This window comes from Gadus macrocephalus, chromosome 1, assembly GCF_031168955.1.
Source record: "Gadus macrocephalus chromosome 1, ASM3116895v1".
Classification (NCBI taxonomy): Eukaryota; Metazoa; Chordata; class Actinopteri; order Gadiformes; family Gadidae; genus Gadus; species Gadus macrocephalus.
In genome coordinates, this window is record NC_082382.1 from 2486848 (window position 1) to 2503465 (window position 16618).

General features: G+C 45.3%; 1 protein-coding gene across 2 annotated transcripts; it reads left to right on the top strand.

The window, feature by feature from the left end:
- Positions 1-6305: 6305 nt before the first annotated feature.
- LOC132465594 (serine/threonine-protein kinase 35-like) lies at positions 6306-15508 on the top strand. 2 transcript variants are annotated; one of them, XM_060062301.1, is made up of 3 exons: positions 6306-7348; positions 8610-9325; positions 12933-15508. In XM_060062301.1, the coding sequence occupies exons 1-3, from the start codon at positions 6835-6837 to the stop codon at positions 12942-12944; spliced, it is 1242 nt and encodes a 413-aa protein (XP_059918284.1). In that variant the 5' UTR covers positions 6306-6834; the 3' UTR covers positions 12945-15508. The 2 variants fall into 2 exon arrangements, with proteins under 2 accessions (XP_059918284.1, XP_059918276.1); XM_060062293.1 differs by having other exon boundaries at positions 6333-7348; positions 8610-9347.
- The last annotated feature ends 1110 nt before the right edge of the window (positions 15509-16618 follow it).

Below are 16618 nucleotides of genomic sequence, written 5' to 3' on the forward strand. Positions count from 1 at the left end.
CACAACACTCTGTACTACCTCTGCCAATACCATCATTCTGGGTGATTTAAATATTCATGTTGACACCCCCTCATGCCAGCCCGCTGCTGATTTTCTTCAGCTGCTAGACTCCCTCAACCTACAACAACATGTTGATGCCCCCACACACTCCAGAGGACACACAATTGACCTGGTCATCTCAAACTCCGCCCCCATCAGCAACCTACAGGTCTATGATCTTGGCGTCTCGGATCACAGAGTTGTGTCAATGGAGCTCCCTTTTCCTTCCTCCCACACCAAACCAAAGCGGCAGATCCACTTCAGGAATGTGAAAAATATCAACATGGATGCCCTGGCCCTGGACCTTCAACATCTCTCCTCTGGCTCAACTGACTCCCTCTCTGTTGCTGACTCAGTGGACTTATGCAACCAGTCCCTGAGCAGTCTCCTGGATCTCCACGCCCCCTTAACATCGAGGTCAGTCTCCTTCTCGCGCTCCGCACCCTGGTACACCAGTGAACTACGTACAATGAAGGCTGCTGGGCGTGTCCTTGAGCGGCGACTCAAGGCCTCTGGTCTGACCGTTCACAAACAGGCATACAGGGAACACAGGAGGGCATATGCTGAAGCCCTGAATAATGCACGGTCCAGGTTCTATTCCGCAATAATCAACAATAGCCCTGGTAACTCCAAACAGCTCTTTTCAACTGTCCATCACCTTCTCAAACCCCCTTTACCATCCCAATCTGATGTCACCACGGAGAGGTGCAACATGCACATCAACTTTTTTAAACAAAAAGTGAATAACATCCGCTTACACCTCTCCATCACTACTGCCCTGCCCCTTCAAACTGCTGACCCACCGATTGACTCTGTCCAGACCCTCTGCTCCTTCTCCAGCATCACAAAGGAAGAGGTGGAGGACGTCATCAGGAAAATGAAGCCATCCACCTGTGCACTAGACCCCTTCCCTACAGCTCTGCTGAAGGCCAACATCTCTGCTGTCTCTCCACTCATCACCAATATCATTAACCACTCCCTCCTGGCCGGCCATATCCCATCTGCATTAAAAACTGCTGTCATCAGACCAACATTAAAAAAACCTACCCTTGATCCAGAAGTCCTCTCCAACTACAGGCCCATCTCAAATCTCCCATTTCTGTCAAAAGTTCTGGAAAAAACAGTTGCAGCACAACTCCAGGATCACCTCATACAACATCACTTGTTTGAAAAATTCCAGTCTGGTTTCCGCTATGGCCACAGTACAGAAACAGCCTTGGTCAGGGTCACAAATGACCTCCTGATGGCAGCAGACACCAACAACGTCACCTGCGGTGTCCCCCAGGGCTCGGTGTTGGGCCCCACACTGTTCTCACTGTACATGCTCCCCCTGGGTAGTGTCATTAGCAGGCATGGCTTGTCTTACCACTGCTATGCTGATGATACACAGCTCTACATCAGGACAACCCCCACTTCTTCTGCCCCTCTGCCAACATCCACACTGACCACCTGCCTGGAGGAGATAGAGGCGTGGATGAAGCTCAACTTCCTACAACTTAACAGCCATAAAACGGAAGCCATCCTTGTTGGCACGCCACATCAGCTCCGCTCCCCCACCATCACCAATATCACCTTCTCTGGCAAAAACGTCCCCCTTTCCACATCCGTCACCAACCTCTGTGTTAAAATGGACCCACAACTTAATTTAGACACCCACATCAAACACCTCTGTAAGACAGCTTTATACCACCTCAGGAACATCGCCAAACTCCGCCAATCACTCACCCTGGCTGATGCAGAGAAGCTCGTCCATGCCTTTGTCTCCTCCAGGTTGGACTACTGCAATGCACTCCTCATTGGGATCCCTGGCAAGAGCATCCAGAGGCTCCAATACATTCAAAACAGTGCTGCCAGGGTCCTGATGAGGGTGCGCAAGCATGAGCACATCACCCCCATCCTGAAATCACTGCACTGGCTCCCTGTCTCACTCAGAATTGAGTACAAGGTCTCCCTCCTCACCCACCAGTGCCTTCACGGACTTGCCCCCCTCTACCTTCAGGAACTCCTCACCCCCACGACAAACTCACGTACACTCCGTTCAGGATCCACTCACACCCTCCAAACCCGACATACGAAGCTGTGCACCATGGGTGATCGGGCCTTTTCTGCTGCTGCCCCTAGACTATGGAACGCCCTCCCTGACCACCTGAGGGCTCCACAGACTACAGCTCTTTTTAAACGGAACCTCAAAACCCATCTCTTTAAAAGAGCATTCAGCTAAACTTTCTTTGAGGTTCCCCCTTTTTTAATAGTTTTTTGGTATTTTTTTCTCTGAAGCACTTTGAGATTCTTGAATATAAAGTGCAGTATAAATAAAATGTATTATTATTATTATTATTATTATCTAAGAGCGGTTATTATTGTGGCCATCTCGATTGAGTATACTGATAAAGTCACCCACTCTATATCCATATCCTTTTTCAAATTCTGGAATATATATGCCAATACCACATTGACACCATTCTATTATAGCTGATAACCAAGGTACACACTGTAATACTATAATCAAGAGGACATACAGGCAGTTCAAATAAAAAGAGATAGAACTTTATTGATCTGGAAACTTCATAAATATGTAAGATTGCTCCATATAATACCATAGTAACATAGTAAACGTATGTAGGCCTAAAAAATTCAGTTCAATGTTATTGCTTAAGAAACAGATTCCTTCCAACTAACTATTTACGAAAAATGCAATCAATAATTTATATCAAAGTAAATGTTTACATATCGACCAGCAACGAAGTTGGAGTAGCCTACCCAAATAATGAATTGTAATACACCAACATTGTCAACTGTCATACATAGCTAACCATAACCCTGTCATACATAGCTAAACAAGCAAATGAAAATGAAATACCTACCAACGCAACTGAAATGTTAATATTAGACAATTAAAAATATTATGAAAATGACGTAGGTCTCCCATAATCATTCAGGTAATCAATACGTCCGTGCCTGTTACAGCTATTTCAATGATATGTGTGTGATATATCCGTGTTCAACGCCATTCATGTTAAGTAAAAAGACAAATCTCAGACTTTGGAAGTTAATGGAAGTTAATTCGGAATTTAATTTAATTCGGAAGTTAATGGAGCTGTCACGTTAAAATTGTACCGGGGGCGAAAATTGTACCGGCCTACGTCATCGTTCGTTTACATCCTGACAACCTGCCCGGCAACGGACTACGCGATGCAGAAAACATGTTTCCAAACGACGAAATAACATAATACAGATAGCGGATCGCTATCTGTATTATGATAGATAGCGATAACAATTGTTTTTACTTTATATTTGTATTGTATTTAATTGTTTAATCGAAACAATAAAAAAAATTGCCCGCGAAACTGCCGAACGCGTCAAATGATAAATGTTTTGCCCGCGAAACGGGCGATCGCGTCAAATGACGTAGGAAGGTTCTTGAAACATAATACAGATAACGGATCGCTAGATAACACTTGTTTTTACTTTATATTTGTATTGTATTGAATTGTTTAATCGAATTTAGCTAGTAAATAAAGTAAAAACAAGTGTTATCTAGCGATCTGTTATCTGTATTATGTTTCAAGAACCTTCCATACGTCATTTGACGCGATCGCCCGTTTCGCGGGCAAAACATTTGTCATTTGACGCGTTCGGCCGTTTCGCGGGCAATTTTTTTTATTGTTTCGATTAAACAATTAAATACAATACAAATATAAAGTAAAAACAATTGTTATCGCTATCTATGATAATACAGATAGCGATCCGCTATCTGTATTATGTTATTTCGTCGTTTGGAAACATGTTTTCTGCATCGCGTAGTCTGTTGCCGGGCAGGTTGTCAGGATGTAAACAAACGATGACGTAGGCCGGTACAATTTTCGCCCCCGGTACAATTTTAACGTGACAGAGCCGTGCAATTCAAAATAGGACCATAGCAAGGAGCCGTTTGTTTCAGTACGGCTCCTTTCAGCTGCCCACCCAACATAAACTGCTAATAAAACGCTTGAGGAGGCGTTTTGAAAAGAAAAAAAATTACATTTTTTTAGAACAGGGTAGAAATATTATTATGAGCCTTTGATTGATATCCAGACATTTTTTGCGGAGACACAATCCTGTTCCCCACTTGTATTGGAGTGGACGGCGATATCTACTTCTGGGCCACATGAAATGACGGACCCCCGTCCACTCCCAGCTTAAACAGCTGCAATACCAGGCTTGGCCTCTGAGCACTGGTGGATTGCGGAAGTATGCGCCTATCCTGGGGGCCTGATTAATACGCGCGCCAGCACACACACACACACACACACACACACACACACACACGCACACACGCACACACGCACACACACACACACACACACACACACACACACGCACACACACACACACACACACACACATACATTAAAACTAATCCATTAACTAAATTTCAATTTAGGAAACAACAATTTAAACTGGTAATTTCAGTAGAATGAAACGACAAAACGTGAACGTCACGTGTATCAAACTTGAACGCGCCGATGAGTGGATGTCCCTCGGAGCGGCGAGGAAGACCACGGCTGCGTTTTAACTCGCATACTTTCTATTTTTACTTCCTACTTCCTACTTTGTACCGCAGTCACTAATTTTATTACATCTTATTTTACAAGCACAGAAGGGTACAATTCTTAGGCTTGGTTCCCCATCAGCCACATCGAAACAACAATTCAAGATAAAGTAAAGTAAAAATATAAATAAAAAAATATAAGTAGCAGCATAGATCACAATGATAAATAATAAAAAAATAAAGTAAGTAATAAGAAGGACTAAGAGAAACCTATGCAATTGGGACACACTACAGAATTCACTGATTAGATTAGGATCATACTAAATATGTTTCTTACCTACTGTGATGAAGCGGCCCCCAGCGGCAGGAATCACACGGGTCTCCTTTCAAAGTGACATCGATACCCCGTGTTCTTTTGGAATGGATTCGTCCGGGACAGGAGGGCTCCCCCGCCCCCTGGATGTACAGCTGTGTGAACACTGTGTACTAATGTACGTCTGTTTTCCCTCCCATAACATAGGCTGAAACAGAGGCTGAACCAGTTTTTGGCTCCACTTGAAGTGTTGCTTCCTTTGACAACATGTGGAGTTATAGAGTCATAAAGGGAGTTACCTGTTCATAGGTGATCACAGCAGGCGGTCACACCGCGAAGGACCTTGGGGAAGTTCGTTTTAGTTGGTTTTGGTAAGTTTTAGTTGGTTTTAGATTGGGGACATGTAGGGACCAGACCATCAATAAATTGTTGTTTGAATGAACCGAGACACTTGCTATTTATTTGTTATTACCTTCTTGCTGACTAGCCCATATAAGAAAATCTTGATAAAACAAACGGAACTCATGTTGCAAACCTTTTATGATAATGCTAACTTTTGTAATGCTAATGTTATATAATATTGATACATTTATATTTTGACAGAAAATAATTACAGCTTTTTGCAAATATCTTCTTTTCTTAAATTGGATATTAGTGCTTTTCCTATTTCATCCGAATATAGTAAATGCTTCTTTTTTTTCTATAGCTTACATTTCATGTACCTATAGTGACTCCAAATTAATAACAGTAGCCTATACTATCTCCAAACTGGACTATAAGACACTTCTTTAAATTGGATATTAGTATTTCTATGTTATCTGAAGTTGTAGTAGATGAGGGACATTTCGCCCCACCCTGGTCGGATCCTTCGTCCACCTCACAGTATATTATCAATCTATTATCCAATGCACTGTATTCTTAAGTTGTCCACTTATCAAAGTAAGTTTGTCCATTGTGCCACTTTCACATCGGATCCCTGGGGAACACCATACTTCTAGCAACAAACTAAATACATTTAGCATACTGTGCAGCATTGACATGGTTCGATATTATAACAACAACAACAACAACAACAATAGTGTTTTTATGGGTAAAACCCATAGAAAGCCAGCAAAAAATCATCTTCCAAGATTATGCAACGGGTCTCTGGGCTGAGGTGGTGGTTAGCATTTGAACCATGGTTGTATAATGATGACGTGAACCCATTGGCCCAACGTGGGACCCGCCCCCTCCACCCGATGTTGCATTTTGATCAGGAGCACATGAAGCACCACGCTGGGACGAACCATTCTCCGAGCCTGGCAGGGGTAACGGGGGAAAGTAAACACTAACATTGAGTTGAAGGGTTTGAGAAAGACTTGACTCTATTTGATAAGGATTACATTGTTAAATGAAATAACAAAGACCAGATAAGAAGCTCTTATCAGAAAAATGTCATCAGAAAATGTGCACATAAAAAGGGGTTGACAAGTATGCTTTTCAATCGGCACGCTGTACACGACAAGGTCCTACAATTGCTGCTTGGGCAATAACTTTGTCGTGTGTTTAATCGTGTCTGTCACACGCAGTTGGTGACATCTAAACAGTCTTGAATTGACATCGATACCCCGTGTTCTTTTCTGAATGGACTGGCCCGGGACAGGAGTCCTTCCCAGTGTTGCCAGATTGGGCCAAATTTCTCGCCCAATCACAACCCTGTCCACAGCGCTCTACAGCCAGGGTTGCCAGATTTGGCGGAAATGTGTCCCAATCTGGCAACACTCGTCCTCCCCTCCCTTCGATGTTCAACTGCGCGGACACTTTGTACTAATGTCTGTTTTTCCAGTCCCAGAACAGAGGCTGAACAAGTGTCCTAGCTGAACGAGTGTTGTGGCTGCACTGGACCCGTCGCGTCCATCGACAACATGCGGAGCTCCGGTGCCCTTCTGCCCGAGTCCTGAAGGGAGGCCCCATGGAGACCGCGGGGGGCCCCAGGCCAAGGCGCACCAGGAGTGTGCGAGCATGCTGCAGACAAACCGCAACACAAGATAAATCAACCAAAAGGGAAATTACAAATGTGCTGAAATCGTTGAGCATGGGGAACACGGATGAAGACGACGACACAGAGATAGATGACACACACGTCTTCCAGAAGAACGGCGGCAGCAGCATCGAGAGGCGGGTCATGTCCCCCAGATACAACATCCTGCGGGAGGTGGGCCGAGGCAGCTACGGCGTGGTGTACGAAGCCGTGGCTAGGCGCTCAGGGGCGAAAGTGGCGGTGAAGAAACTCCGATGCGACGCCCCGGAGAACGTAGAGCTGGCCCTACAGGAGTTCTGGGCCCTGGCCAGTCTGGAGAAGCGCCACCAGAACGTGGTGCAGCTAGAGGAGTGCGTGCTCCAGAGGAACGGCCTGGCCCAGAAGATGAGCCACGGGAACAAGCGCTCCCGGCAGTACCTGCGCCTGGTGGAGACCTCGTTAAAAGGTACTGTTCCGGGCGCTTTATCCCGGTGGTTCACCTGGTAGAGCGTACTTTCAAGGCCCAGTCCTGACCCCAGCAACCCGGATTCGATTCGTGGTCCTGCCCGTAGTCCTTTTCTGCATGTCTTCCCCTCTCTCACCCATGTCTTCCTGTCTTACTCACTCTACAGATGATTTAGATGTCAATAACGTAATGTCAGTCATGATTAAACACACGACACTGTTAATGCCAGAGAAGCAATTTTAGGACCTTGATATGTGTTGTGTTTCACCGTCGTATAGCCTACATCGTGCCGATTGATAAGCCACCATTGATAAGCCAGCAACGCTTTGAATGGCACATTTTTCTGATAATTGCTTCGTATATGGTCTTTGTTTTAACTTCAGCAATGTAATCCTGATCTTAAAGTGAGTCAAATCTGGGTCTTCTCGAGCTGAGCGGTAACATTGCGTCCAAACATTGTTGGCTGTTACGTCACTCGCCAGTTTACACGTTGGCTACTTTGTTGCTACCTCGGGTTTGTTATGTCATGAATAATTGATTAAACATCTCGGTTTAATCCACGATAGCGTTTCAACGAGTTGTGTGAGGTTTCCTGTCGCCTTAACGTGGTTTGGTGTTTGGGGGGGGGGGGGGGGGGGGGGCGGTGTCCTGAGGCGAGTCGAGGCGAGGCGAGGCAAGGCAAAATGGAGTCGGCTCCAGGCAGCCAAGCCTGATCTGGGATTGAACTCCTGAGCTGAACCGAACATCCCTGTTTAATGTTGGTCAGCGAGTTGCGTGTTAATTTGTTGGTAATGTGGAAAGGTATCTTGTGAAAATTATGAACTGTCAGAACAGAAAAACAAGAACACCGATCCTGTTGTTGGCTTCAAATGACCCACAGCTGTGGCATGGGACCGACATATCTCATGGCTGTGTGTAATGTGCACAAGAACTTGGTACTTTGCACTTCTAAACCATTTTTGTATTGACTTGAACATGCAGAGGAATCACACAAGCATTTTGCTTGCACACATAATGATCAAAGCAGGCCAGCACTACATTTATTACACAGAATCTACTCCTCAGGCCAGGAACCCAAGTCATTACTTTTCAGATGTTTAGCTGAGAGGGTTCCATGGAGAGAACAAAATAACCTGTGTTGTTCTAATTCACCCTATTCTAGTTATGGAGGCACCTCTGTCGACCTAATCAGTTATCCAAATAGATGGCCCAATAAACTCTAATGCCTAACCCAGGCCCTGGTTGTGCCCCTGTCCTGCAGGCGAGCGGGTGTTGAGCCACCCTGAGGAGCCCTGCTACTTGTGGTTCGTCATGGAGTTCTGTGAAGGCGGAGACCTCAACCAGTTCATCCTCTCCCGGCGGCCGGACCCGGGCACCAACAGCAGCTTCATGCTGCAGCTCACCAGCGCTGTGGCCTTCCTGCACGACAACAACATTGTGCATCGCGACCTCAAGCCCGACAACATCCTCATCTCGGAGAAGTCGGGCACGCCCGTCCTCAAGGTGGCGGACTTCGGCCTCAGCAAGGTTTGCGCCGGCCTGGGCGGCTCGGCGGCGTGCTCGGGCAAGGACGGAGAGGACAACCACAACAAGAACCGCACCTCCAACATCAACAAGTACTGGCTGTCGTCGGCGTGCGGCTCTGACTTTTTCATGGCGCCCGAGGTGTGGGAGGGCCACTACACGGCCAAGGCGGACATCTTTGCCCTGGGCATCATTATCTGGGCCATGCTGGAGCGGATCACCTTCATCGACGCCGAGTCCAAGCGGGAGCTGCTGGGCACGTACGTGCGTCAGGGGGAGGACATAGTGCCGGTGGGCGAGGCGCTGCTAGAGAACCCAAAGATGGTGCTTCACATTCCGCAGCGGCGGCGCTCCTCCATGTCGGAAGGCGTGAAGCAGCTGCTGATGGACATGCTGGCGGTGAACCCTCAGGACCGGCCCGACGCCTTCCAGCTACAGGCCCGCGTGGACCAGGTGACCTGCTGACCCGCCCCAGGTGGGTGTGTTGGGAGTATCTCGACATACGTTTAATGTCCTTTCACTTGAATTCATGGCATTTATCAGACGCTTTTATCCAAAGCGACTTACAATAGGTACATATGTCAAGAAGGTCAAACAATATATCGCTGTCGGTACAGTAAGGATGATCAAAGAACCAAGAGGCACGCTCTAACAATCTTAAGGTTAACCAATTCACTGTATACACTCAAGATAGAGAGGGTAAGATGCTATACAGCTAAGTACTGTAACTAAGTACGACATCTTTCCACTATTAGTTTCTAAATATTTAAAGATGCCAACTTGGTGAATGCCAATAACCAATACCCTAACCAAACTTTTAACCCTACTCTCCTGTTCCGGCTCATTATTGTTATTATATAGGGGATTGACTCATTCAGGTCGAATATATTAGGCCTAGTATGTAGTATTGAACCTTTTTATCAGTCTTTCCTCCACAAAAATGCTTTGTAAAAACAACTGCTTTGGAATTATTGCTCTCCTCAAACTAATCTAAGGAGTTAATTCAGGAGGTCTGAACACCGTAGGTTTGATGCCAAACTTCTTTCTTGATGCTTGGTGGAAGGCTGCAGTCAGGGGCCCTTACATTATCATCATTCAATACGTTTTACATCTAATGCCCAGTTTTCGGGCATTACGCTCTAGTTTGGGAGAGTGGGTCCGATCCGAAGATTCATTTGTAACAATAACGCACATTCATTCTGGGTCAGTTTGTGGTCGAACAGCAATGTTTTAGAGAGTGCCTAAAACAATACCATACATGCGTAAACTACTTCGTTAATGGTTAGAAGTTAGTCGGGAGTCGCATCGCTGTTTTCCATAGCTACCTGGTAATTAAATTAATTAAGAGCTCTTGCTGTTCTCAATCTAGTACAAGAATGAAGAAGCCGTTGCAATATAAAATGCACAAGACAACGAAAGACTTATGAATTATGACTAAAATGGAAACTTATCGTACTCGAGCCTTGCATGGATGTACCTATAAATGCCGTCAGTTGTATGGACGTTGGTCATTGCAGAACCTTTTGGACACATCTTGACCGTCTGTAGACAACAAATGTGTTGACGTGAGATAGCTTACAAAGCTGTATGGCCCAGAGTCATGGCAGGCGCTCGTTAACCCCTTCATTTATGCTAACCCGTAAGTTTCTATGGAATTACCTACCTCAGTAAGGCTATTATACCTACTAGTTTGTTACCGCCGGGACAAAATAAGCGGTGTCAGAATTTTTTGTCCTCATGCCCTCGCCCCACCGCTTTTCCAGACCCCCACAGTCCCCCTCTTGGCTGACTACGGTCTGTGTCCGATGGTATTCTCAATGTTTGTTATGACCAACGACATGCTTTAACCATTATTAAACCCGCCCAGGTTACATTGTTGTTGGAAGTACGCTCGCCGGCGCGTACTGGCTAGTCCACGTAGGTGGGAGTTCTCCACGGGAGACAAGGATTACAATAATGACCGCTCCAATAGGAACGGCTGACATCAAAACCAGTATCTCAATAACGGCTTTTGTAGTTATTTTTAATATTGAACATATCGATCTGCCATTTGGAGGTACAGATGCCAACACTGGTGTGTGTCTTAGCGGTGTGTACCTGCTCCAAGCAGATGCTAGACTAATAAAAGGTGTGTGTGTGTGTGTGTGTGTGTGTGTGTGTGTGTGTGTGTGTGTGTGTGTGTGTGTGTGTGTGTGTGTGTGTGTGTGTGTGTGTGTGTGTGTGTGTGTGTGTGTGTGTGTGTGTGTGTGTGCAAAATGTATCACGTGTCTCTTCCTCTAACCATCCACCTCATTAGTCTTCTTCAAATCGCACTAGCTTACAGCTGACCTGGTTACCAGTGGCCCTGTCGCTGTATAAACTCTCCGGTGATGAGGTTGTTTTCCTCTTTAATTGATCCCAACAAGCTTAAATCTGTTCCTGAAACCTCTCTGCTGTGCGCTTCCCATTTGCTGCTGTCAAACTAAATGGGAGTGGCAATTGTTCAAAATGGACGTGTGTTTGGGATGCTCCACCATTTTGCTTCGCAAGCGCAGTCCATCAATCTCCTTGTTTAATTGTATGATTTTAAAGGGGGATTATGTGAACTATTTTGGTTGGTTTTAGGCTGAAGTGGGCTACCTACCTACCCTTGGAAACACCCTGGCTGGTTAGAGCTGTTGCTGTAGCTGTGAACACCATCTGGTTATAATGTTAATGCAGGGGTTGACAAACAAAAGGTTAACCCAGGGTATTAATTCAATAACCCGCCCCCCCCCTGAAAATCCGCTGAGTCAGCGCAGGCTATCACAACATGCCGCGCCTCTGCCTCGCTAACGTAAGCTCCAAATCCCTCCCCATGGCTTAAGTGTCTTGCATAACAGCATTGTGGGAAAAATCCCTGACAACAACTGGCATATCAGCCTATGTGGGTCAGACAGGCCCAACGCGAGCGCGTCAGACAGCAACATTGCCCATTAGTTAGTATTGGCAGATCTTGACTATACAAATGTCGTCTATAGTTGGTGCCCAGGCAGCCTGTGCAGGAGCAATTGAGAGCCAACGTCTGCCGTATGCTGCAACAGCTCTGGCTCTCCTTCTGAGGCGACTGAAAGACAGGTTTTCCTTGTTTGAAAAAACATTAAAAAGGGTTTAATGTATCAAGGCCTGTTAAAAGATGTGGCTGACTTCTAGTGGTCAGCAGACCAGAGCCACCACCACCAATCACCACAGTACTCGCAGCATTCAGTAGATTGGAAGCAGTTGCTGCCTTCTAAATAAAGTGCTGAGCTTGTGGCCCACCCCCTGCGGAGGGTGGACCCAGGGGGTTGCAAAGTGAGTCAGAGGGCAGACTGCAGAATGCACCAGCGGCTCCCTGACTCAGCAGCCTGCAAACAGCCTGCGACGTGGCCCACGGTACATGTCCAACACACTGGAGCCACAAGGGTATCTGTGTGCACGAGACCTTTCATAGACCACTTAAATAGACAACATAGTCAACTTCATGTACACACTTATTGTATGTCGTACATATAGTACTTGGTTGTGTAGCGTGTTATCCTAGCTATCTTTGTTCTATGAACATCCTCACTGTACCAACAATGATTTTTCGTGTCATCTTCTTCTGACGAATGTGCTTTATTGTAAGTCGCTTTGTATAAAAGCCTTTGCTAAATGCCCTAAATGAAATGTAACAATGGATCAAACATCTTATATTCAGAAAATAAGTGTCTCATAGTAAGTAACGGTTGCACTAAAATAGAGGCACAGTTTACGCTAAAAAAAAGGGCCTTGGGGCGGCCTCTGTTGGCTCAGGCGGCCTCTGTTGGCTCAGGCGGCCTCTATTGGCTCAGGCGGCCTCTGTTGGCTCAGGCGGCCTCTGTTGGCTCAGGCTGCCTCGGCGCCGTTGGTCCGAGGCAAAGTTACACGGCCCGTTATGCATCCAGGCGGGAGCAGCAGTAGAGCTTAGTTCACGGCTCTTTGGGTTCCGTTGGAGGAGGCTTTCATGGTTTTTCTCTTTGCTCCAACTTTGGTGGACACCGCGGCTCACCGGCTGCTGTGATTTGTCTCTCTCTCCCACCAGGCCACCCAATAGAGTGCCGAGCGAGCGACTTCCTGGGTACAACTGAAGACTGTGAAACTCCTGTCCAGACCGAAGACATCAAGGGAACGTGTTATTGAGTTTGGATATTTATGCTACAAGTTGTCTGCGGTTGGTTCTGTGATTTGCCCCCCCCCCCCCCCCCCCCAAAAATAAGAAATCTTAATCGTTGGCCTAAAATATTCCAAAAAATACATTGAGAAATGTCCCTTTTTTTTTAAACAAATATCAAGAATAGTTGTTCTGCACTTTAAACGACAAAGCCATTTCAGGGTCTACTAGTGCAAATCCCCAGAAAGGGGGAAATTGTTCAAGATTAGCATATTAAATAAATTGATTGTTTGGTCAGTATTACCGTCAAAATGAGTTCATTAGCAGATTTCAATCTTGTGGCAATGGTTTCCTTTTAGTGTTTTCACCTGATGCAGAAGAAGGAAAAAAGGTATTCTAGAAGTCCAAGGCCACTAATAAAGTCCACTAAAAAGGAGTGAAGTCGAACCCCTGGTCACGGCCAAACCCAACGCTGCGCTTCTCGTGCCTTCTCATTCACAGCCCCGTCGTCACGTCTCCTCCGCTTAGACTGCATGTTCTGACCTATTCTCTGACGGATAATCAATTCAACTATTGGTTTTATCTAATCATGTCTTTGTTTGGGGAGGGGAGGAGGATTCAAATAGAATACAATTGAACACCATTAAAACAACAAAAAAACACACTTTGCACCATTTTCTAATGATTTGCCCTGATAATCACCTCCTCAGCCGACTGTGCCTTGGGTTGTAATCAGATGAAATGTACATTGTTCTCTGGATCTTGACGATAAACCATGTTAATGTTTGCCACGGTTTAGTTTCTTTAATCTAACACTACGATGACCAGCGAGAAGAACCATGAGTAATGCCCCTAGAGCTAATAGGGCCTTCTCAAGGCAGGGCAAAGATATTTCGGTGAATGTTACGCTTTGTTCTTCTACTGTGCTTTCGTTAAAGATAGACTTCTGATAAGGAAGGCAAGAACGTTATAGTTTTTTCTTTGGTATTCAGGGGGAATTGCTTATTTTGATCATTTAAGTTATTTTTAATTGTGTGCCAATAGTTTTTTTGTTTTTTACGCCATTAACGCCTTTTTTTTTTATCAATTGTCTCTTGTGAATTAAGTCATTGGGGTGTGCATATGTACAGAGTTGTAGTATCAAAGCAATGGTGAAAACAAATGCAGGGTAACTTGGAGAGATCCTCATGGTCAGGTAAACCCAGTACTAATATCTTCAGATTATAAGATTTGGTTTCATGCTTTCACTTGAACATGGAATCAGATTAAGTACACAGAACAATGTGGAAGCAGCAGTTTGTTAGTGGTTCAGGCTTGAATGTTCTAGATTTCCCTTGCCCAGATGGTTGTACATCTGAAGAGTCAACATTGTTACTCAGCGTTAGTAGCAAACCTGCGGTAGTCTTCCGGTTTACAAACACTAGGATGTTATAGATGTTTTTCCTTTTGTATTATACTACCTCATGTCTTCTACACAACGTATGTACACGTTCCCATCGTTTCTGTTTGGGCTGTTTGAGGTTCCTTTTTCAATGGTTTTGTTCTTTTCTCAAAGGTGGACATCTGATTACATTCCCTGGTAGGAGAAACCATGGTATTTCTTATTAGATCTTCTGCTCGCCTCAAATCATAATAGTTTTTGGTTTTGGACTTTTATGCTGGACCGATTCGAAACGCATATCATGCACATGTTGCCCCCCCCCCCTCCCCACTACATAGTTTCTCACCTTTTGTCCGTAGACGTCTCAGTTTGCTTGTTTTATTTTTCAACGACATTTGCAGGCGTCTTGTCAAGGGGGTTACAACACAGGTTGTGATGTGATTGGTGTCATTTCTCAACTACATAAGAACATACCTCAGTTTTACAGACACTCTTCACTCACTGAGCATAGAAACAGAGCTAGCTGAGGACGGGCGGCAATTGATACAAACACGCCTGAATCACCATCAGGTGAAGCAGGAGAGAATGAGCCGTGCTCAGGATACGGAGGGACGTTGTATTTTATTATTTAAAGATTGTGTGTTTCTATTTTTGTAGACTGACATCCTGAACAGCGTTGAAAGTGGTATTTTGAAGGGTTGGAGCACTGCAGGGTCATGGATGATGTAGCGGCCGGTAACCTCTTAACGCTCAGTGTTCTATAGTTCTCGTATCTCGGGCCTCTATGTAGGGGACTCACTATGGTGGTGGAGACGTGTACTAAACTGTTGATTTATAGTCACCTTTACCATACACTCAACACTTCTATGCAACAATGTTCCACTAGATGCACTGTGCAACTGTTTTTGGCTTTGGTTTATCACTTGTTTTTTTGTCCTGTGCTTTACTCAAGGATTGTAGTAGAAACTTGTCTCGTTTGTCCTGTGCATTGCCTGTTGTCCTTTCCACAAAAATATGCAGTTCATTACAGATGCTACTAGGGACTTTAGCATCACCTTGTTTTCTCTTTCTTTTTCAATATTGACTTCGTACATCCACTCCAATAAAGAATGACAAGTGTCTGTCGGATTGCTGTCTGTCATCAGTGCTGGGCTTTGAAGGACCATTTAGGTATTTGGAATGAACAAAAAGGAAACACTTCTGTTAGTGTATGTGGGCGATTATCTGTGTCAGCACAACTGATTGTATAGGAACATCACTTGCAAGGGCCGAGTCACTCAACCACAATTCCAACTAGGTAGATAGCGACTGAAGGAACAAGACATTCCCCTGCAAGGGCCTGACTGACATGTCAGCACATGCAGTGCTTCGTTTACAAGCCACGGGCTGTGTTGGGTGGCCAATGGCTATATTTAAACTCCCAGCCTGACAAATATACTGCCTTATATGAAATACTCTTCAATTCCTGAAAGTTGACAATACGTTAAATATTAGTTCACTGAAATAACATTGTTTCAGTGGCCGTGCTTGTAGTGAAGAAGGATTGGGGGGGGGGGGGGGGGGTCTGTGCCCACTGACGCTAAGTGACCCATGATAACTCCCTGTGTGACTAGTGAGTGGTCACGGTCCGATCAAAGCAGATTGATCAGACCGTGCCAGAGGACACAAAGCCCAAGTTGACCTGATCAAGTAAAGGGTTGTGCACTCCCACGGGGGGAGGGGTAAATGTATGATTGACTCGTGTGCCGTTGTCCTTGAGCTGTGGGGCCACACCCACTTCTCTGATGCTTTTTAATAATGTATCGTTGCCATATGGCTCCAATAGAAATAGAAACATCAGATATATATACATGATTTCCATTATTTTAAATGATTAGTGGAAGCACCTAAATGTCTATACCCGTGTGTTCCCACTATATATAGGTATAGATGTATATAATGCAGAGTAAAGTTACATCACAACAAAATAGCAGAGGCTGAACTATCCTGTGCATGGGGTGTAGGCGTGCGAGTTCTGTAACGTGCCAGCTAAGTGCAGCGCTCCGGCGGTCAGCAGATAGGAGCAGGCAACACTGACCGGGGAACACCATCTCAGGTTACACTGTTTGGAGCTCAGGTACATGGTATATACAGACCTCTGATGGCTCGCTGAGCTCACCAGACAGGGAGGTTCAAATTAGCAACATAATGCAGTCATCTTTCAATGAAAAGATGCAGGGGGTTATGGATAAAGATA

Bases quoted from the DNA above. Each gene is read 5' to 3' on its own strand.
- LOC132465594 (XM_060062301.1), top strand. From the start codon at position 6,835: ATGGAGACCGCGGGGGGCCCCAGGCCAAGGCGCACCAGGAGTGTGCGA. The intron at 7,349-8,609 runs GTACTGTTCCGG...CCTGTCCTGCAG, and splicing joins GGTGGAGACCTCGTTAAAAG to GCGAGCGGGTGTTGAGCCAC.